This window comes from Panthera leo, chromosome B3, assembly GCF_018350215.1.
Source record: "Panthera leo isolate Ple1 chromosome B3, P.leo_Ple1_pat1.1, whole genome shotgun sequence".
Taxonomy (NCBI): domain Eukaryota; kingdom Metazoa; phylum Chordata; class Mammalia; order Carnivora; family Felidae; genus Panthera; species Panthera leo.
Window position 1 is genome coordinate 50,708,882 of NC_056684.1, and position 23,300 is coordinate 50,732,181.

At 36.5% G+C, this 23,300-nt stretch overlaps 1 protein-coding gene and 1 long non-coding RNA gene across 2 annotated transcripts in view; one reads left to right on the forward strand and one right to left on the reverse strand.

The window, feature by feature from the left end:
- Positions 1–483, forward strand: part of WDR72 (WD repeat domain 72) — a 210,523-nt gene extending 210,040 nt beyond the window's left edge. Inside the window, exon 19 of the mRNA XM_042941975.1 lies at positions 428–483. Within this exon, the coding sequence (XP_042797909.1) occupies positions 428–483 (56 nt within the window). The remainder of the gene's footprint in view (positions 1–427) is intronic.
- A 7,691-nt stretch (positions 484–8,174) lies between these two features.
- LOC122222020 overlaps positions 8,175–23,300 on the reverse strand; it is a 49,826-nt gene continuing 34,700 nt past the window's right edge. The window contains exons 2-4 of the long non-coding RNA XR_006203575.1: positions 19,118–19,244; positions 16,551–16,670; positions 8,175–8,254 (exon numbers count right to left, since the gene is read on the reverse strand). This is a non-coding gene — a long non-coding RNA (uncharacterized LOC122222020). The remainder of the gene's footprint in view (positions 8,255–16,550; positions 16,671–19,117; positions 19,245–23,300) is intronic.

Genomic DNA, 23,300 nt, shown 5'->3' on the forward strand with positions numbered 1-23,300 from the left:
TAAACTACCATTTATAACATTTGATCCTAAAACTGCAGTTGTGGGTTTCCTTGAGAGAAACTGACCTACTTGAAATTTATGCAAATTCATTAATTTCGAATCCAACTCATCTTGTTGAAAACTGTCATCTTTCTTGGCAATTAAAAGAAAAAAACAACTTGCAACCTGTCATAATAATGTGTACAATCCATTTGCCTGAAGCCTAGTTTATAAAAATATTTTTATTATAGTAACATATTGTATTATAGCATAGAAAAGAAATATAGAAATTATAGGTAATTCTTTCCTTCCTTCACTTCCTTTCTCATTCCTTCCTTCTTTTCATCCTTCCCTGTTTTTCCATTCCCCTCTCACCTTCTTCCTCCTTTCCTTTTTCTTACTTCTTTCTTTATTTACTATATAACCTGATAATCTGTTTCCTTTCTAGGTAAGCCAAGGCATCATTCATGGATAGCAAAGGTGTGCTCCTGTAAACTGTGCTAAATGGAATCTTATCTATAGGAATTGGATTTGGACAAACTATGAAACCCAAACATGCCATTTGTTTATTGTTGTATTAAAAACTATGCTGTTATTGGTCATTATTAGATTGTAAGTAGATTTGCTAATGCCTTAGAAAGAGTGTATTGAAAATGTAATTACTGATTAAAAATATCCAAATTGATCTAATTTTTGAAAAACATTGTGGAAATCATTCTATATTCTTGCTTCTTATTTTCCTTTAAAATTTACAACAAGCAATGCCAGTCTGCAGACACAAATTTTAACACTGTTTTAGATTTTCTTCTGTCTTTTCAGTTCGTAAATGATATAGGCAACATTAAAACCACATTGCTTTTAAATAAGATACAATGCTTCTAAATTTAATGATGCTTCAATGTATTTAATCTAAAACTTTACTAAATTTATTTGATTTGCTAGGTTAGGACATTTTGTTTTAGTATATGCTTTAATATGGCTCAGTCACCCTGCAGTCAATCTCATCAAAGCATGAAATGTTGTCAACAAATAGTGAGTTCCATTTAGTCATCAATGAGCCCAAGTAAGTGATAGACAGTATAACAGGGACCAATCTTATGTGGTCAGGTTCATTTGGACTTCTAATGATATAGAAGCTAATGTCTTCAGCCAAAGGTTGATTTTGTTGGCCATACACATGTAAACTATATATCTACTTACGGCACATCACAACTGATCCTTATTAAGTATAAACTCTTGTAGTTCTTTCCCCAGAAAGAAGCTTGACTAGCAGGAATTTTTAAAATAAAATATGAAAGCAATATAAATAGGAACAAAGTTCTCATCTATTAAAGCCCTTAGTGATCTGATTTATTTGCTGTGCCTTATATTGTATAATTCCTGGATTGATAGAAAATCATTGAAAAGTAGTGTGCATATAAATACAAATATCGCCTAATCCATAAAAATGGAAATAAAATGTTAAAAATGTTAAATATATTATCTACCTACCTACCTACCTACCTACCTACCTACCTACCTATCTACCTACCTGTCTATCTATTTATCTATCTAATAGGGAAGTTCCAGTCACTTCAATTCAACAAACATTTTTGAGGGCAGCAGCATCTGGTCCTATGCTGGGATGCAATGGGAGATTAGAGAAGAGAACTATATATTGGAATAGCTATATATAATGGTCTCTACCTTTAAGGAACTTATAAGTAATGACTGACCTGGATGAATATACCGAAACATAGACATCCAATGAGTGTGACTCCTTTAAAGCATACATAAATCTGTGTTCATTTTTTTGTCTCCTAGTAATATGACATCATTGCTTGAAATTGTTTTTGAGTTGTACTTCACAAAGAGTAACATATTATCAATATGAATAATCATGGAAAATTGTCATCTTTTGAAAATCAACATATATACACACTCCCCCCCCCCCCCCCACACACACACATTAGAAATAGTCCACAGCTACTTGGAATAAGTTTCAAAATAAAGGAAGGTAGCAAGCTAGGCAATTGAAACCATTTTCTTACATGCTGCGCCCTGGCTCTGAAGGTCATTACAAGAAGGTCTACCAAAAATATTTTTATGACGGCACTCTCAAATATGTATATATTCTCTCAAGAGGGCAATTTTAATAGTTAAAACTTATTTGAATGCTTAAGTTCTGTTATATTTATTAAAAATAAGCTTTGTTTTTATAGCTATGTCCTATTATTCCCTTTTCAATGAAGAATAAAAATAAATTTAAACAGTTGCCATATTTAGCATTTTCCGGGACTAAGGAAACCAATATTGAATCCTTGATAAATATTTTATGATGTCACCAGATATAGGAAATTAGAATTGGCATAACCCTGACATTACTAAATGAGATTTTTAAGATTTTTTGGCATCACATTTTGCAGTTGCTAAAATTTAATAATTTGTATTAAATGACTAATTATAATCTTCTTTTATCGATATGAATTCTGGAGGCCAACACCGTTAACTATTAAAGCTTTTAATTCCTAAAAATGAAGTTTTAGAGAAAGACATTTAAATAGCATTCTCCAATATCCAGGTGCAAATGTGGGCAAGTCCACCCGTCTGTTTAAAAATGATTTCCTTATATTGACTTACGTTCAGCATGTTTCAGCAATGTTTCTCATAAGGAGAACTTGAAATACCAAGTTGCCACCCAGTTAACTGGATCAGCCACATGGTGACCCTAATCCCTTGGTACCACAGCTAAAAACTCAAAATTCTTTGCTTCTTGAATAGGTGCTTATCCTTTGTTGGCCTAGCAAGGGAAGTAATTGTATTAGCAAGCAGCTAATTTGTTTGTATCCAGTGTCTTCCTTGTTGTTGTCATAAATAATTAATTAAAAAATCATCTTGTGTTTCTTTTTTGTCGTTAATCTTGGTGATATTTAGGATTATCTATTTCCCTCCAAGGAATATCATATTTTCAAATTTCCAAATGGGGATTCTGTTACTCATTGTGGAATTACATACAGGCTACTCTATTGCTGGGGAAAAGTTTAAGGGCCCAGGCCTCACCACCATATGTTCAGGTAGCTTGTCTTTGCTGTATTTGTCAGAGAGCCTTGCTTCCCCCTGGATGTGGAGAACATCCTCTCAGGGCTTGGGCAAAGGCAGTCCACAAGATGGTCTCTGGAAAGCAATCTGAACACTGTAAAACACTTCAAATATAAGGTAAAATTTATAATATTCTAAACACACAATTAGAGAGGTGGCCTCAGACCTGAAACATTCTGTTGCTGTATTAGAAACTAGTTAACGCTGCTTTGAATGTGTCACTATTAGAAAAATGATAGGAAAACATTTTGCTGAATATTAATTAACATTCTATCCCTAGATAGTAGTACTTGAGGTGATTTTTATTTCCCTCCTTGCACATTTTCCTCTGATGTTCTGTATTTAAAAAAAAAAAAAAACTTTTATAATTATTCAAGTGAACATTTTAGAAAAGATAGTGTTTCTCTTCAATCTTTAGAGGACATGCAAGAATTGAAATTTTAAGAATTGACGGGGCACCTGGGTGGCTCAGTCGGTTACGCATCCGACTTGGGCTCAGGTCATGATCTCACTGTTTGTGGGTTCCAGCCCCACATCGGGCTCTGTGCTGACAGCTCAGAGCCCGGAGCCTGCTTCAGATTCTGTGTCTTCCCCTCTTTCTACCCCTCCCATTCTCATACTCTGTCTCTATCAATAATAAATAAATGTTTAAAAAAAACACAAGAATTGTGTTATGCCATGTGTTTAAAATGAAGGCTCAGAGTACATTAATGCCAATTGATTTTGAAGTCTTATTTTCACAAAATGGACTTATTCACATAATTTTTAAAATTTTATATTGCACACATTTGATTATACAGTTATTTAAAAGCAGTACTATATATGCTGTGATTCTCCATGAAGTCTTGTTGTACACGTCAAGGACCCAAAGTTGTATGTAATTAAATATGAAAGTCCTTGCTTTGTAAACATGTACGTAGTTAGCATCGTAAAATAATTTCAAAACAGCACAACTAAAAAAGTTGCCAAGTTAAAGCTTTCTGGAATGGCTTGCTTTCTGATGAAGTTATGTGGCTTGTCCCGAAGACACTTTGTGCTGTGATTTCATCAAGGACCTTACAGATGGCATGTATGAGAAACATGCAAACAAGAAATGAACAGGTCTCTCAGTGTGCGCATGCCACGGTGGGGGTGGGGGGTGGGGTCCATCCAGCCTGAAACCCTGGAAGACATCGTGTGTCACCTCATCTCATCTCATTGGCAGGGCACAAACAGACTGCCTTGCCACAATTCCCTCGCTCCTGCCACCCTTCAACCAACTTTCTCAGATCCCATTTTATTTTAAATTTTGATATCATGGACTTGGGGCATTAATCTGACTTTTTAAAATTTTGTATTAAAATACATTCATCCTGAGTACTGAGTTCTTTGGCCACCCCCCTAGTCTTAGGCCCTGTTCATTAAATCTGGATAGATACACCTTCATCCCAAAAAGTATACCACAGGTAAATAGACTGGAACAATCACATCATTGTGAGAAAGATTATAATGATACAAACCCTGTGGAAACTAAAGCCATAAACCATTGAGAATGTTTGAAATGGCTTACTTCTAGTGGTGTACAGTGGGAAATATTGGGCATCTATGGTTCTTCCTTTTGACAATGTTTCTCCAAATGCCTTTTTTCATTGCACAGAGCATGTTTTCCTATCATCAATTTTAAGGATCCTTTCTGTCGTCAACACACTACTAATTGGAAAGGTAGCAATAATTTTTCATTCAAGGATCCAAGGTTTTTAACACCAAAGATAATTTGTACCTGTTTAGTATAGCCCTGCCTAAATCTGCAAAGTGCCAAATGCCAGCAAAACACCAGTATCCATAGCATTATGCAATAGGAATAATTGGTTGGTACATGCTTGCAAACCTATCATTTATTCACTTAGCAATTATTTTAATTGCAATTATCTGTAAAGTCATCAATTGGCTTTTCGATCTTGCATGTGTATTTTCAGGGGAGGAGGTGTTTTCACACAGCCTCAGTAATGGAGCATCATGTCCTAGAATGATGCCATCTAAGATAAAAGGACGGTCTATGACGTGTTCTTGACACATCACAAGTTTCCTTTAGACTTTTAAAGAGATTTTCTGTTAATTGTGCAGTGGCAACTACATTTCCTATCAGAAATAAACTCTCTTATCTATATGAAAAGACTTCTTCCATCTATGTTATCTCTATTTCAATTTACAATCATAATCAAAATAGTATTTAAATTTTTCTTTTTGTATTTTAGAGGATTCCAGGGAGGGGAGGGAAGGAAAGAAAGAACAAACCTATAACAGTGAGATTAAGAGCCTTCATCCTGTCCCTAAAACAATCATAGCCACAGGGACCAGGTTGCACTTAGGACCGTTTTAATGATAAGGAAGATTTCCTTGGATCAGCCTCTATTTCAAATGATCAGTGTATTTTCGCCAATCTAAGGAAAACCATCTGGTCCAATTTATGGAAGAATTTCAGACAGGAAGTGAGGCAAAAATATAAAATATTATCATTTCAGTTGTCTTTCAGATAGTCAAGAAACAAATTTGGGGATTTCTGAAGTGTGATTCCATAGAAAGTATATTTCAGTTGATTCCTGTCTGCAAAGGTGTGAGGTTTTGTTTGTAGGCTTCCTGCCATGTAGGTGGCAGCAACACTCAAGGCTAGAAATTTTCTTTCACATTCTCCAAGCTCTAGTCTAAACCACATTCTTACTAAAAACCCTTGTGGAAGAGAAAAGGTTTAAAGTGTAGAGACAAATTTCTCTATGTCCTCACATATCTCTAAAACACTATTTTAAGGTTGTGCTAAAGCGGTTCCCATAATGTGAAAACATTCATCATTTCCCTTAATACAGAAGTCATATTCTGCTCTCGTACATGTTGGTAGTATTAAGCTTTTGTTTCTTTATTTACTAGGATCTTAATTCTTTACCTTCTCTCAAGCTAAAGCTTTTCTCTCAAGAAAAAGGAAGAAAACTGGTTTATTCCATGACCACCTAGGCTTTTCTGGGAAATAGCAAAAGCCTCTCCTTTCATTCTTTGTAAACATCTAAGAAGCCAGGGAATTTAGTAATTGTGGATTTTCCTTTCATCTTCCGTATGAAGCTATTTCCTCTGATTATTCTAAATAGAGGAGATTGCATTCAAGTTAGGTGTGTGCAAATCAAATGAAGGCTATGTCCAAGCAGAGAGGCCCATGGCACCTGAATGTGGGGCCAGAAGACAAACAGGATTTACAGGCTAACAGTGAGGGTGTTGAGTCATTGCATGGATATGGATCATTGCCTTGAGAAAGGCAGTGGCTCCTGTACCTAGGCAGAAATGAAACAAGGATGCCCATGTCTATGTTAATAAGTCTGTTCTTCTTTAGTATTGGAAACTGATTATCAGTAAGAATTTCTTCAATTTCTAGCATTTTGCAAAAATTAGTACCTGTTATAGCAAATATTGGTAGCTTTTGTGAAGGAATCTTTAGAGTGTTCTTTTTATGTAGGGTTGGTCAACATGTCCAAAGTACCATCCATATATACAACTCCAGGCTCAGATAAAGCTCATAATAATTAAATTCCCAGGCTATAAGGAGGTCATTGAAGGGTTTGAGGAAGGTGAGGAAAGGGTTCTGTATCTAATACTTTTCAATCTCATTAATATCACTTCTAACTTCTCTTGTCCTTCATAACCTTGATCACTTTCTGCAAATATCTATGTAATTCAAAGCAAGTATTTTTCATTATACCAGGCATTGAACGTGGAATCTGAAGTACTGGCATTGTGTCTCAGCCCCTTCACTTTCTTACTAGCTGAGTGACATTAGAAAAGTAATTTATATAATACTCAGAAGCTCAGTTCTCTCAACTCTGCATTAAGACTAATAATTTCAATTTCTCAGGCACCATATGCCTGTATTGTTATTATTGAATGTAGCATTACAAATAATTGAAATCAGTACACATGCCAAAAATGCCTATTTTTATAATAATATTAATTATCATCAACCATCATGGCACTATAATGCTTGAACAAGCTTTTTACTCAGATTGGGAGAGCATTTTGGCATAAACAAGCTAAACAGGTTGGTTTAATGAAAATTTCTTCTTTTAAAATGTTTCATGTTAACTAGCACTCCCAGGATCAAGGGCTAATTTCAGTTTTTGACAATTTATTTAAAGGTCAAGGCTTTCCCAAGCTCAGTGGATAATAATAAATAGTAAATAGCTCATAGTTTTTCTTCTGGGTCCTGAAAGATAATCCTCTGAGAATGTTTTGTGTCAGAGTAGGATAGGCCATGGTCCATCTAAGGTTGTATAAAATGACAGGTAGCTTTTCTCTTCTATCAGTCTTCATATTATCAGATGACACTAGCAAACATGTTTCTATAGCTTTACATGAATGTGATGAATGGACCAAACTTAAACATGTAAGTACTTGTAAAGAAGTATACCACAACTTAGAAAGTCAATGAACCCCTGAAAGATCATGGGTACAACCAAACAGCATATATCAAATTCTACCTTCCTGCTAAGGTTGGTATATATTAGAAATTTCTCCCATGAGGCAAAAATCTGAAAATTGATGAATAGGTCAGAAAACCTGAGTCAAGGAAGGGTTAAAGTGTGGCTGACCAGAAGTGGCATCAGAAGCATCAAACACAAGGATGTACCTAGAGAAGGATACTCATCCTTATTTTTACTTTAATAAAGTTTGGTGAAACATCTTACAACATTTCATTACTTCTGTTCCCTTCCACCCTCTTCTCTAAGTGGAAAAAAAGGGTATTGGTCGGGAATAATAATAAAATGACCAGGAGGATTTTCAATTAAAATGGCAAATTAAAGACACATTTATCTCCATCCTCTCCTAAAGCTTCACTGGAATAATGGGATAAAATACAAGAACCCAACAAAAAAATAGAGAATGGGGAAAGGAATAACAACAGCAAATTTTTAAAAGCCAGAAAGCAAATAAATGCCACAGAAGATGATGCCAAGAAATGAGCTGCTTGGTGTTGCAGGGGTCCTAATGGCTCAAAAATCGGAGTCAGCTGTGACTTTTGTGGGGGTACAGGAAAACTGTTTCAAAGAAAGTTAATCACCTTGATTCTCACTCTGACTTCTTACCCCAGTTAATACCTGGGGGTTCCCTCCATGGTCAGGCTGAATAGGAAGGATTATGGTTCAGGACAGTAAGACTAGCTGAGAGCAAGGACATCATCCTGAAAAAAAAAAAGGATGGGTAAAAATCTGTACACTGATGACCACACCCTCACCCTAGCTCCCTTCTGTTTTGCTCCAAAGATGCTGATAACCATTCTTCTTAACGCTAGACAAGAGACAGATGACTCTTTTATGATAAAATAACAAGCCTGAGGCCAATAAGCACTTGAAAAGATGCTCAACATCACTAATCATTAGGGAAGTGTAAATCAAACCCACAATGAGTTACCACCTCACACCCATTAGAATGGCCACTATCAAAAAACAAAACAAAAACGCAAAATGACAAGTATTGATGAGGATGCTGAGAAATTGGAACTCTTGTGCTACATTGGTGGGAATGTAAAATGGTGCAGCTGCTGTGGTAAACAGTACAGTAGTGCCTCAAAAAATGTATAATAGAATTCCAATATAATCCAGCAATTCTACTAGTGGACATATGTCCAAAAGAATATCTAAAAGCAGTATCTCAAAATTATATTTGTACACCCATGTTCACAGCAGCATTATTCACGATAGCCAAAAAGGGTGGAAGTAACCCAACTGTCCATCAACGAATGAATGATAAATAAGATGTATATTCATACAATAGAATATTGTTCAAAAAGGAAAGAAAATCTTATGCATGCTACAACATGGATTAACCTTAAAGACATTATCCTAAGTGAAATAATCTGGTAAAATGTCCAATAAAATGACAAATACTGCATAATTCCACTTACTGAGGAAACTAGGGTAAAATTATACAGACATAAAGAAAAAGAGAGGTTACTGGGAGAGGGAAGAGAAGAAGGGAAGGGAGGACTGAGGAGTTGTTTAATGGGTATAGAGTTTCAGTTTTGCAAGAAGAAAGAGTTCTAGAGATTGGCAGCACAACAATGTGAATATACTTAACACTACTCAAGTATACACTTAAAAATAGTTAAAATGGTAAAATGTATATTATGTATATTTTACCACAATTCTGAAAATTAAAAAAAAAAAAAAATACAGCCTGAGAACAAAAGACCTACAGATGCTGACTACTCAGGCTCTTCCAGTGAAACATCATAACCAGAAAACCTCATAGGGAAGACTAGCACTCTGACCTATTCCCAAACACAAAGTATTTTTGTGCTTCACTAGCTGGAAAGCCAAAGATCACCAAATATATGAATAAAGCTTTTAATTCAAAAGAGAGAAACCAAAACAAACATGCAGAAAGAGCAGTGATAGAGGGTATTGTAAAAAAAAAATCCCAAAACATCTATAATTAATGTAATCAGAGAGATAAGTGAGGAAATTACCTTCAAGAAACAAAAAGGAGGGGTGCCTGGGTGGCTCAGTCGGTTAAGCATGTAACTTCGGCTCAGGTCATGATCTCACAGTTCGTGAGTTTGAGCCCCGCGTCGGGCTCTGTGCCGGCAGCTCAGAGCCTGGAGCCTGTTTCGGATTCTGTGTCTCCCTCTCTCTCTGCCCCTCCCTTGTTCCTGCTCTGTCTCTCTCTGTCTCTCAAAAATAAATAAATGTTTAAAAAAATAAAAAAAAGAAACAAAAAGGAGACTATAAAAAAAGAACACTCAAGAATTTAAAAATATGTGGTACCATTCATTTATTCAATTCAACACACCTTTTTCCCCAATTTCTACTATGTGCCAGGCACTGTTCTAGCCATTGTGAATGCCACAGTAAATAAAACATACATATGCACATTCAAAAGCTAGCACTTTTTTTTCTCTAAAAAATGTTTGCAAGATATAATTGGGGAGGGGCGCCTGGGTGGCTCGGTCAGTTGAGCATCTGACTTCAGCGGGGGTCATGATCTCACGGTTAGTGGGTTCAAGCCCCAAGTAGGGTTCTGTGCTGACAGCTCAGAGCCTGGAGCCTGCTTCGGATTCTGTGTCCTCCTCTCTCTCTGCCCCTCCCCCACGCACGCTCTGTCTTTCTCTCTCAGAAATAAATAAACATTAAAAAAAAAAAGATATAATTGGGGAGACCTCCCAGGAAGAAAATAGGAAAAACAGTTAAAAAATGTACAGATTAATTCAATTAGAGGTCCAATATTAAAAATATTAATGAGAGATCCAGAAAAGGTAAACAGAGAAATTAGGGGGAAGAAAATCATGGAAAATAAAATCATGCTAATTTTCCAGAAATGATGAAACAAATTCCAGATTGAAAGAATCCATAGTGTGCTCCTCAAAAATTAATGAAAATGATTCACCTGAAAGCATATTCTAGTGAAAGTTCAGAACACTGGAGGCAAAGGGATGATTTCAAAAACTTTAGAAAAAGGAAGAGAACTTTAGCCCAATGTGAATAATAGGCAATCAGAATGGCATTAGACTTCTCAAATGCAATTCCAGATGCTAGAAGAAAATGGGGCAGTGACTTAATATCCCCATGAAAACCATTTCCATCCTGGAATTTGGTATTTAGCCACTCCATCTATCCTATGCACCGTTTCTCATACAATTACTGGAGGATATAATTCACCTACAAAATGGAGTAAACCAAGAATGAGCAGCACATGGAACACAGGAAAGAAGAAACCCCCAAAAGATGGTGAAGATAAATGGCATGTGAACTGCTGTATACAGGCCTAGAAAGCAACCCACCAGTTGTAGCAGAAAGTGCGGGCGCTAGTAAGGAGGGTTCCAGAACAACGCCAGTAAGCCTTACTAAACGGAGAGCAATTTTATGGTTCTATTGATGAGCTTGGTAATGAGTTAGTGACAGGGATTTTGTATGACAGAAAACTAAGCAAAAGAAGAGAGAGATGAAATGTAATCATAGTATATTACATGGTCCAATTGTGAATAATACCAATAATGATTATTACAAAGTAATTATTATTCTAATGAGAGAAAGAGGGAGAGAGTCAGAGAGAAAGGAGAATAGCCAAGGAATCACTAAAATTGAGAATTCAATTAATCTGAAAGAGTGGGTAAATTCTCACTTCACAAATTCAAATGACTGTATATTGAATTTATTAACAAGAAGAGTTATCTGGAATCTTGGAGTGTCTTACCTCTGCTTGCCCTATATGCGGTTCTATCTTTGCATCCCTCTGGTTGTTTAGGATCATAGCTCAAGAAATTACCCAGATCGTACAGTTCTTGTAAACCCTAGCCATGTCCCCCATTCCAAGTTCTCTGACAGTTGGCTGTGACTCAGTCTGCAGAGCGACCCAGCAGGCATGGCTTCCAGGCAGGGGATTTTCCTGCACATCTGGCCATAGTTGTTAATGATCCTCCTTTGTAATGTGATTAATGAGCGTAATGTGTGATGAATGAGTGTGAGATAGTGAAACTTTAAACAGCTGAAAATAATATTGAGTAGGTAGCTATTCATAAGGTTTTTTTTTTTTGTTGGATAGCATCTAAGAACATTGGTCAAAATATTCTATGCTGCATAGTTATCCAGTGGACTAGAAGGTCACCTTCTGCATCTATGCTTGTCAAAAATTTACTACAGGCTTCTTAGAAGAAAAGCTAACCAGTGTACAAAGTAGCCTTAAAATACCACACTGCAAATGTGAAATTTCTCTGGCATCTCAAAGTTTATCTTTAAAGAGTCATTTGAATTTTGTACACGTTTACTTTTATGTTTGCTAATTACATAAAATATTAACAGCTAACATTTACTGAACATTTTCTGTGTGTGCTATGCCTAATAGTTTACATATTGTTTCTCACTCAATCTTCACAGCCATTTCATGGGATAGTTTCAATGCTCATTTTATAGGTGGGGAAAAACACAGAATGGCTAAGTAATTTCCCAAAGATCACACAGCTCATAAGCAGTGACAAAAGTGTTTAAATATGACACTGTAGTTTGTATGCACACAGGTACTGCATTCAGACCCTGGAATCATTTAGAGTCTTTTGTAACTGCCCGTCTTATCTGTGGTTCCCAAGTTTTTCATTAGGCTTACAAGAACTACAATTTGAAAAGCATGAATCTATTTTATCTACTTCCATTCATTATGGTAAAAACTAGTTGAATCAAGAGCAAGAATGTTACCACTTTTAAAAAATATTGACCAGGGGCGCCTGGGTGGCTCAGTCAGTTAAGCGGCCGACTTCGGCTCAGGTCATGATCTCGCGGTCCGAGAGTTCGAGCCCCGCGTCGTCCTCTGTGCTGACAGCTCAGAGCCTGGAGCCTGTTTCAGATTCTGTGTCTCCCTCTCTCTGACCCTCCCCCGTTCATGCTCTGTCTCTCTCTGTCTCAAAAATAAATAAACGTTAGAAAAAAATAAAAAAAAAATATATTGACCAGCACATTGTTAATTTGATTAAAAAGAAACAAGAAGTATTGTCATAATCCCAGCATTAATACTACAAGTACCTTTGCCTCAGTCACCTAAGAGCCGTTAGAGAAAGGGCTTCAAAGCAGTAGGCTAGCGCTAGGTCGTCTTTTGCTCCATTGATAAGACCGTCTTTGCTAGGCTCCTCAAGCCATGTAGATGGCATTTACTGAGAGCCCATGAGGCCTCAATCACTTGACTAAGCTCTGAGAATGATATTTGATTTACTCTCAAACACAATTCTTTGAGGCAAGTATTAATCTTATCCCTATTTTACAGATGAAAAAGAGAGCAGCAAATGAGAGGATAAGTAATTTGCTTGAGCTCATACAACTAGTGAATTATAGGACCAAGAGTCTTGCAAGCTCAGAGAGCTGGATTCAGCAACCCATGCTCTTAACCACTATCTTATATTGCTGACCACTTCCACCACCTTTTATCCTCATATGTGACAATGCAATAGCCAAAATTAGCGGCCATTTTCAACCTTCTATTTTTTAGGTGTCTTTAGTGGCAGGTGCTTTCCCATCCACTCCCATATAGAACTTAACTTTGCATCAACCGCTAACCTATGTTGGAGGGATCCACAGGTAAAAATTCTGTACTTCCTTGGAGCCCTCAATGTGACGTACACCCAGTGTGCTCTTGTACACACAAGAGCTTTTGAGCAGGTAAGTGGCCTTTTGAGTTACAAAAGCTAACTGGAATGGACTTCTCAGCCAGGATATCAAGGTACTTTCATGCATTACATCAAAGTCTTTCTGTGGTGTTTCTTGATCAGAAAACCAATTTAAGGGTGATTTCAGCTCTTTCAACAAAATTCTTAGCTCAATTGTCTAAGGCAGAGGTTTCTCAACCTCAGCACTATTGACATTTTGAGCTGGCTAATTCTTTATTTGGTGAGGGCTGTCTTGTGAATTGTAGGATATTTAGTAGCATCCCTGGCCTCTACCACCAGATGCCAGTAACAGTCCCTTCCCATGATCCCCTGTAGTTATAACAACCCATTTCTAGACATTGTTAGATGTCCCCTATGGGACAACATACCCCCAGTAGAGAAACACTGGTCAAAGGTAAAATTCTTCCTATGAAATTCCCAACAAAAAGTTCATAAAGTATGTTATTGAGCTTTATTTTTATTTCAGAAAAATACCTTCTAGCCTGATTTTGACATAAAATTTACTTGGGTTATTTTTACATATACTAAAAGACTAAGAGAAAGTAACCACTATATTTTTTTCCTCTTTTCTCTCTCTCTCTCTCTTTTTTTCAGTGCTTACTACTTACCCTCTTATAAGCTGGTACCTCCAAATCACATGTTCCTCATACACAACTTCATGTCAACTCCAAACCCAAAAATTCACCTGAAAAACCACCATCTCCTCCTGAACATCCCAAAGGAAACTTAAGACAATGTGTCCAACACTGAACTCATTTTCCACCTCTACAAATGTTCTCTTTGTTTCTCATTCCCAGTGTAAAATTGATGTCCAAATATTTTTTTTATGATTTTTTAAATGGCTTCCCTATCTGTTTTCTGGCATCCTCACTGTTAGTTCAGACTTATTTACCATTAAAATTGCCACAGGAGCCTTCTGCCTAGTCCTCCTCCAGTCCATCATCTGCATTGTTGCCCAAGCCAACACTCTAAAATACAAATCTCATTCTTTTATTCCTTTAAATACAGTCCAAATCCCCTTAGCTGGGCTGGTGAAGCCCTTTATAAAGCATCCCTTGCTTTCTACCATCTTATTATAATAAATTAGTGAGGATTCCATTTGCTGCTAGGATAAAGGCATTCTGAGAACTTGAGCCAGAAACTAAATACATAAAATGTATTATATATCCTATCATATTGAAGTAATGGTTTGTGCATAGTGTAATGGACTTGAAGATGTAAGCTCCTTTACGTGCCTTTTACATTAGAAAAGGTGAATTTCAGCACATACTCTCAGGCCTGCCAAAAACTCAATTTTATTTTCCCCATAAATGAATTTAATTTCTATTTTACATTTTCCTCCTCATTTTTCCAGGTAGAAGAAACATAATCTCAACTGGTTCAGGCTTTCTACTTTTTCCCATATATCACACCTAAGTTTTGAGAGCTTAGTTGGGTGACCACATAATTTTTAGTTTTTTAGTTTTAATTTCTTTAGTGAGAAGAACCACTATTTAAGAGTTTTGCATGAGGCAACTAATATAAATCAAGGATATCCTAGAAAAATGGAGATATATGGTCACCCTCAACTTAGGTAAGGTAGGTCTAGTAGTTGAGGGTTGTTGGAATCTGTGAACTATTCAGTAATCATCTATCTCTACTAGATGACAGATAATATTATATCCGGATACAACAATGTCCAGAGGGGAAAAATGTTCTGCCTCATTCCTATCTGGTCTTTTGTCATCTGTCCATACGTATCTCAGCTGTTTCCACCCTCTTTTCTAGCAATAGGCATCTCTTGTCTGGCTCACTTTCAGGTCCCTCCAAACTGAGGGAGATGGACAAAAATGACCTGAATCTCCTGCACTTCACTGACATGGAACGTGACTGTCTCAGGCATTTCTACTCAATCGTGTCTACGTTGTACTGCATGCAGGAAACTTCTGTCGAGCTTGCAATCCTCATGAGCTCTACCTCAAAATCCAGATGGAGTTATCCAGAGTTCTTGAATTCTGAATTTTATCTCAAGTTTCTATTGTGCACCCAACCCCCAACTAGGAAACAGACTGTGGATGAGACACAGGATTGCTTTTTAGAAATCCACCTACATCTAAGTTATTTGTCTTCTCTTTGCCGTCCCCATGCACTCTTTACCCCTCTGCAGTGAGATAGCCCAACTTGTCTATTTTCTCAGATTTGTTGTTTGTGAAATAAACATTATACCCTAGATGCAAATCTTACTGAAGCTCAAAGGTATTTTCTTTGCTTGTGTGTCTTGTCATCTTTCTCCTAACATAATAAATGCTGCTGGCAATAAGGGGGGGGGGGAGCAAAATGTATAAGAAACTAGAGAGTAATACAACACAAATTATTGATGAGTATAAAAACATATTATGTTTTCAATTACAGAAGGCAAACGAATTTTAGAGCAGAGGAAAATAATATGGGAATTGTGATGGTTGATTTTACATGTCACCTTGGTTAGGCAATGGTGACCAGTTATTTGGTCAAACACCAGTGTTGCTGTGAAGGTATTGTTTAGGTGTGATTGATATTTAAATCAGTAGACCTTGAGTAAGTCCTATTACCCTCTATAATGTGGGGGAGCACCAACTCTTCAGTTGAAGACCTATTTACTGAAAGAGAAGGAATTCTTCTCAAGACTGCAATATAAGAGCCCTGCCTGACTTATCAGTCTGTTGCCCTTTCCTTCAGATTTCAGTTAAAAAAAAAAAAAGTAGACTTTAGCACTAAAAAAAGTAGTAAATTTAATTTTAATAATAAATTTTATTTAACCCTATGAATCCAAAATATCATTGCAACATGTAAGTTATATAAAAATAATGTATGAGATATTTTATAGTCCTTTTTTTCATACCAAATCTTCAAAACTCTATTCATATTTTACATGTATGGGACATCTCAATATGGACTAGCTATAATGTGGCTAATGGCTAACATACAGGACAGAGCAGATCTAGACCAAAACACGTATGAAAAAGAATTAAGGAGGCATTTTGTGCATTATCATGGATTTAGAGATTATTAGAACAGGTAAATTTATTTGAAGTTTAATCCTTTGATTTGACTCCATTACACAAATAAAAAAACTGAAACTCATAGAAGTAAAATGATTATGTGGAAATCATTCAGTTAATCAGACTGGCAGAAAGAAGACAGCAACCCAAAATTTCTTATTTTCATCATTAGCCATTAAATAAAAATTTTAAAAGAACAATATATGATAGGAAGCTATATCATAGCTTCAAGCAACCAAATACTCCAATCAAATGAGCTTAAACAATATCTTAGATAATCTTGTTACCTAACATAACAAGATTCCTACCTTGGTTGCTTCAGAGGCTCCACAGGGTCATCAAAAGTTCTAGTTCTTTCCATCCTTCTGCTCTGCCATCTTCTATGTGGCAGCTTTGCCCTCAGCTGGCCCCTCATGGTTTCAAGCTAGCTGTATTAATTCCAGACAAAATCTCCAGTGAGAACGATGTGTTAAGGGTGAAAGGCACTGTCTCTTTTCATGTCTCCTTTGTAGGAGGGAGTAAACTTTTTTGAGAAGCTTCTAAACAGAATAATTCTCTTGTTTCAATGACTGGGACTGGAAACATGCATATTCCAAAACTAATCGCCAACAAGATAAATAAGATTAATAGAATTCTAGATGATTTATTTGAAAGTAGAATGGATTTGGGGAGGGGAGACCAATGGCTACCACAACTCTGATTAAACTGAATAGCTGAAAAACCAATTGTAGTGAAAATATAGTTATATTCACAACCCCAGAATTCTATAGAAAGCTGTCTTTTTTTTAGCCCCAAACTCCATTTTGATGTAATGAACTAATGGCTCAACAAACACACATGAAATGACATGCTGCTATTTCTTAACCCAAACCCCAGAATTATAAGAAAGAAAGCTCTAGTTATGTTAAACCAGAGATCTGACAAGTCTTTATTGAGGGCTTAGTATGCAGCAGGTACTGGTTTAGTCATTGCCACATGTACAACGTTTGATCCTTATGGCTACCCAGTGGAAGGACTGTTTTTTTTTTTTTTCAACCTTGATTTTTTTTAATTTTTAAATGTAATTAATTTACTTAGTTTTTCAAGTTTTATTTAGAAATAATTGATATACATCATTATAAATTTAAGACAAACAGCACGATGGTTTGATTTATATACATTGTGAAACAATGACCACAACAGGTTCAGCTAATTGAAATGACTGTTAAAATCATGTCCCTAATAGCTTGGGTCTTAAAGAAGTTAGTGATTCCTGTTTGAGGTTATATGGAGCCCATTTACTTTTTTTTTTTTTTTTTTTTTTTTTTTTTTTTAAGAGAGAGAGAGAGCGAGCTTGAGCGGGGGAGAGGAGCAGAGGCTCCATGCTCAGCACAGGACCTGACACGGGGGCTGGATCCCACACCTCTGGGATCATGACCTGAGCTGAAATCAAGAGTAGGTTGCTCAACTGACTTAGCCACCCAGGTGCCATGAGCCCATTTTCTAATCCAAGTGTTTTACTCTAAGTCCAGTGCTATTTCTACTCTACTAATCGACTATTAAACTAGTAAATTTTGTCAGCATAGCAGCTTAGGTTAGGAGACAGCACTATTATTTTCTCTTCTAATTATTATAAATAAACTTTGTGAAAACTTAATCAGAAGAGATTCCATAAATAAATCACAAATGGAGTACAATTATAGGAGAAGCATACTATAAAGCAGAGGTTGGCAAATTACAGCCCAACTGCTGCCTGGTTTGTAAATAAAGTTTTACTGGAACACAGCCACTTATTTACCTTTTTTTTTCCCGTGACTGCTTTCTCTCTACACAGGCAAAACTAAACAGTTGCAACAGAAATCCTATAACCTGAAAAGCTGAAAATATTTACTATCTAACCCCTTATAGAAAGTGTCTCAACCCCTCATCTAAAGGAAAACTCTTAGAATTTGAAATCAAGAGACCTGAATTTGAAATCTAATTCTGACTAGATTTAGTGGTTGTATACTCTGGGCATTTCATTTAACCTTTCCAAATTCAGTTTCCTTCTCTGAAAAGTAAGAATCATGCCTAATTCAAGAAATTTTGAGGGGTGCCTGGGTGACTCAGCCAGTTGAGCCCAACTCCTGATTTCAGCCCAGGTCATGATCTCATGGGCATGAGACTGAGCCTGTGCATTGGGCTTTGAGCTGGGTGTGGGGCTTGCTTAAGATTCTCTCTCTCCCTCTCCCTCTTCCCCTCTTCCCTCAAAAAATGAAAGAAAAAATAAAAGACATTTAAAAAGAAATCTTGAGAATTATATAAGCAAATGTATATGACAATGGTTTGTGATCCAAAAGTTGTAGCCAGTGCATAATAAATATGAAGAGTAGTTTTGTCAAGTCTCAGAGAAAAGACAAAGGGAAGTCTCATTTCTCTGCTATTTTGAAGTTTTCCTGGCACTAAAGTGGATATATAAGTGGATATTTGAGGCCAAATGGGAATTAAATAAAAAAAAAAAAAATTGGGATGTTTTGCTTCCCAAGACAGCACTATTTGTTTGACTGAACAATAGCTGACTGTGAAGAGTTCAGGGACACCAGGGTAAGGTAATGGGCATATCTCTGTAGTGGCTGCTTATAGATGGTTAAAGAATAGATAGGAAGCCAATGGACACATGTTGGTAGTAAAATTGGCCAAGCAAATGATGCAGAGCTTAGATGACTGGCTAAGGATATTTTAAAATTAGTTTCTAAATATAAAGACATTAAATTATATTGTCTTTTCTACCAATAAAATGTGTACAATTACCAATTATAGTGGATGCACTGTCAGAAGGTAATAACATTTAGACTATGAGTTTTAAAAGCAATAATGTCACATATAGTAATTTTAAAAACTACTTCTTGTGGTCTACCTTCATTTATGATGCACTCATGTAAATTTCTTCCTTGCTGTTGACCTTGATCACAATACGAAAAACAGTCATCCTTCTATTTTTAAGCCTTGTCAGCAAATATCTTCCTCTTTTGTTCTAGGCCACCCTGGATTATGGAGAAAAAAAAAAACACAAAAAAAAAAACCCAGTAAGATATGGAGCAAATTATAGAAAAAAAGGCCATTTACACTGCTATTCTGACTGCTATTACCAGCAATAACTATCATCTCTAAGCTTTTCAACAATGAGTCCACACCAATAAGTGGAAACACTTTTTATAAGTGCTGTATAGTAATACCTGACATGTATATAGCACCTTTCATCTGTAAGAATCCCAAAGTGCCATGTGGAGTATCCTGGAATCACTTCATCTACTAGAGAAATACAACAATCTCTGGAGTACAAAGCAGCAACCTTTCCATACACATAATGGTCCCAGTCTTGGCTTGGGGAGATGGCAAGAGTACATATGTTTTACACTTCTAGCCCCTCCAGACCAACATGCCTTACACTCTTGCTTCATTTGCACAACATGTGGACCCAGAGATAAACTCCTCCATTTCTACTTTTTCTGTGGGAAAAAGTGGGAAGGCTGACTCTTGAAAACCTTGGGGACCTAAGGAAACCTTTTCTAAGTGCAGATTTGTTTTGACTGCTCCTTATTTACAGCAGAGTTTGTGGAAATTAATTAAAACAGCACAATTGTAGAAATAGTAGAATATTAGAAATAGTTTGAAGCCTGAGCCAGTTTGATGCCAGTTTCTGTTACTTCCAGCTGTAGATTTGGGGAAAGTTTCTTAATTTCTCTCAGCCTCATTTTTAAAAATGCAGATGCTAATACCTACTCCAAAATGAGCTTACAAATTTAAAGTGACTGTCAGAGTAGTCAGGATAGTGTAGGCACACAATAAAAGTCTTCTTCTTCATTTCCACAATGTATATCCGTAGGAAACATTCCAAGTTTGCTGATTAAATCATGGGGGTTAAAGAGAGCAAAGTTTCTATTATTTCTTAAAAAGTTAACTTTAGTAATGGTAATACTACAGATTAGGAGTCACGAATTTGATTTAATAGTCTTTGGCTGTGTCAGTTATTTGATTCCTCCAAATAACTCTGTCTACTTAAAAGAAAAACATAATATCCCCTACTCTCCTCACTGAAGACTTAGGATAAATTGAATACTGCTTGCAACACAGCTCTGCTTCCTCAGAAAATGGTGCCATGGAAAGACAACACAACATTACTCTGATTAGGATTGTTGACCAAGACCAGATTTGAAAGAACTAATGAGTAGAAAGCAAAGATTTAGAAAGGTTATATTGGAGCACAGGGGTTGCTCAGTCAGTTAAGCTGACTCTTGATCTCGGCTCAGGTCATGATCTTTCAGTTTGTGAGATGAGCCCCATGTTAGCGCAAAGCCTGCTTAGGATTCTCTCACCACCCCCTCTCTCTCTGCCCCTTCCCCCACACACATGCACACACTCTCTTTCTCTCCCAAAATAAAGAATAAACTTTAAAAAAATAGAAAGGTTATATTAAAGTCACAGATGAAAAGAAGTACATATCCTATCTTGAAATTATCCCCATCTCTTCCCTACCCCTCACTGTAAAAGTTCAGAAGGATGTAGAAAACCAATAGAAGGTAAGCCACCTAACTTTTTCTAGACTATGTAGCATATTCATTAAGCAAATATTTATTAAGAACCTATTATGTGCAAAGTATGGCAATATTTCATTCTTGGACCAAACTAAAAGATATTCAGCTCAACTAATATTCCTTGATATCTGCTATGAGCCATGTACCATGCTTAGATTTAGAACTAATGAGCTAAAAGAAAAAAAAAAGGAAAGAAAACAAAGCACTTCATCCTCAAAGAAAAGATGTCCATAGATAGATACAGCTATGTCATAGAAGGCAAGATGTAAAATGTATGACATAATTGTAAAAAAGCATGAGCTTTGAAATTGGCTAATTGCTTAAAAGACAGCCTCACCATTTATTAGCTATTTGACTTTCTCTAAATTCTGTTTCCTTATACTTAATTTGCAGAGATATTTTAAGCACAGGATAAATTTATATGTGAAAGTCTGGCTTGGCCTACAGTATTCACACAATGTATATTAACTTTAAAAATACTATAAAATATTGTAATTATTATGTACAAATAATTAGAAACATAATGAATTTAAAGCAGGGACTCCCAATGGGGGATGATTTTGTCCCTTAAGGACTTTTGGTGATATCTGAAGATATTTTCAGTTGTAGAACTTGGGGAGGTGGAGGGAGACTACTGTCTAGCAGATAGAAAACGGCCAGGGATGCTGTTAAACATCCTGCAATAAACAGGACAGCCTTCTACAATAAAGAATTATCCAGCCCCAAATGTCAATAGTCCCAAGGTCAAGAAACTCTGATTTAGAGAAAAGAATCTATCTATCTATCTATCTATCTATCTATCTATCTATCTATCTATCATCTATGCTTTCATCCATGTTTCTATCAGTCAAAAGTGGTTTTGTCAGCTAAACTAATTTAATTGCTGTTAGGTTGATTGAAAATAAAAAGCAAACTACATCTTCTAAAGTGAAGTTCAGAACAGATCTGAATCCTAGAGGGTGAGAACAGAACATAAAATCCAGAAAAAATCTTGGTACTGCTGGTGATCAATAATTGAAGTCCATTATTATTAAGACATTAAGCTTAGAAATAAGGGTATTGCTACTGGAAAGTGCAACAATATTAGTGATATTTGCTACTCTGCCATGAAGGAAGAACAGGAAAAAAAAGGAAGAAAAAAAAAGAAAAAAAAGAAGAAAGAGTCAAAACAAAGGCCAGTAGGGCCAGGGAAACTCATATGGAGAGTGACATGTTTAAAACCCAGCCTCAGGATCCTGCTGCTTTACTAAAGGGAAAATGAGAAAACCTGAAGAACCACAGAAAAAAATTTCTGGTCTGTCTCCTTGGGGAATGGGGCTTCTATTCAAGTAAATAATTCTTTTATGATATAGACAGTGAGAAAGAGAAAGATGTAACAATGCAATATCTCCCATGGGGCAGATGGTAGGTAGAGAGGCTGTGAGACAACTGGTAGCCAAATGTCTGCTTTGGGAGGACAGGGAGGCCCAGGGAAGCAGCCAGGAGCCAAAGGGAGTGCAGTGGAGTCTAACCTGGAAGGGAGTCAATGTATAAGGAGGGAGCAGGCTCAGTGGATTGTGTCTTGTGTAACCACAGTGAAAAAGGTTGCAGAAGAGAAAAAAAATCTGGCTAATTTAAGGAGTGTTGGACAAAGGAGAAGTGATCTATATTATAAGGTTTCTCCCCAGGGCCCAGTGCCCTAGTATATAGTACATGGAAATTGAGAGTAAACGTAGAGGTAATTCCTAAGTGCCATTAGAATACACCCAGAAGAGGACAAGCATCCCAGCCATCTGAGACAGTAGGACTAAGCCACTCCTCGAAGTATTGCAGTCTAGAGACTTTTCACCCACTCATTGTGCTTTTGGAAGAGTAGGTAATCAGATTCAGCAGGTTTAATTATAATTAGTTCTCAAATTCACATTTCTTAAGAATGTACAAAGGCAGCAAATATTGGGCTTCTGCTGTGAGCTGATACAGGCCCCAGTATTTGAAATTAGAGTTGGTGGTAGAGTGAAATGGGGTATGATGCTGGTGGTGGCATAGGGCAGCACATAGGGAGACAGGCACAAATAACCTATTAAACTGCAGGATATAATAAAATAAATATTTAAAGTACACATAAGACACTGAATCTAGAGAAGAAAAAGACCCCAAAAATAGACCCACATAAACATAGTCAACTGATCTTTGACAAAAAACCAGAGGCAATACAATGAAGCAAATGCAGTGTCTTCAACAAATGGTGTTGGAACAACTGGACATCCACATGCAAAAAAGGGAATGTAGACACAAACCTTACAGCATTCACTAAAACTAGCTTGAAATGGGTCATAGACCTAAATATAAAATGCAAACCTATAAAACTCCTAGAAGATAACATAGGAGAAAATCTACACGACTTTGGGTATGATGATATCTGTATAGATTCAACAATAAAGATAAGATCTGTGAAATAAATAATTGTAAAGCTGGACTTCATTAAAATTAAAAATGTCTGCTCTATGAAAGACAGTATTAAGAGAG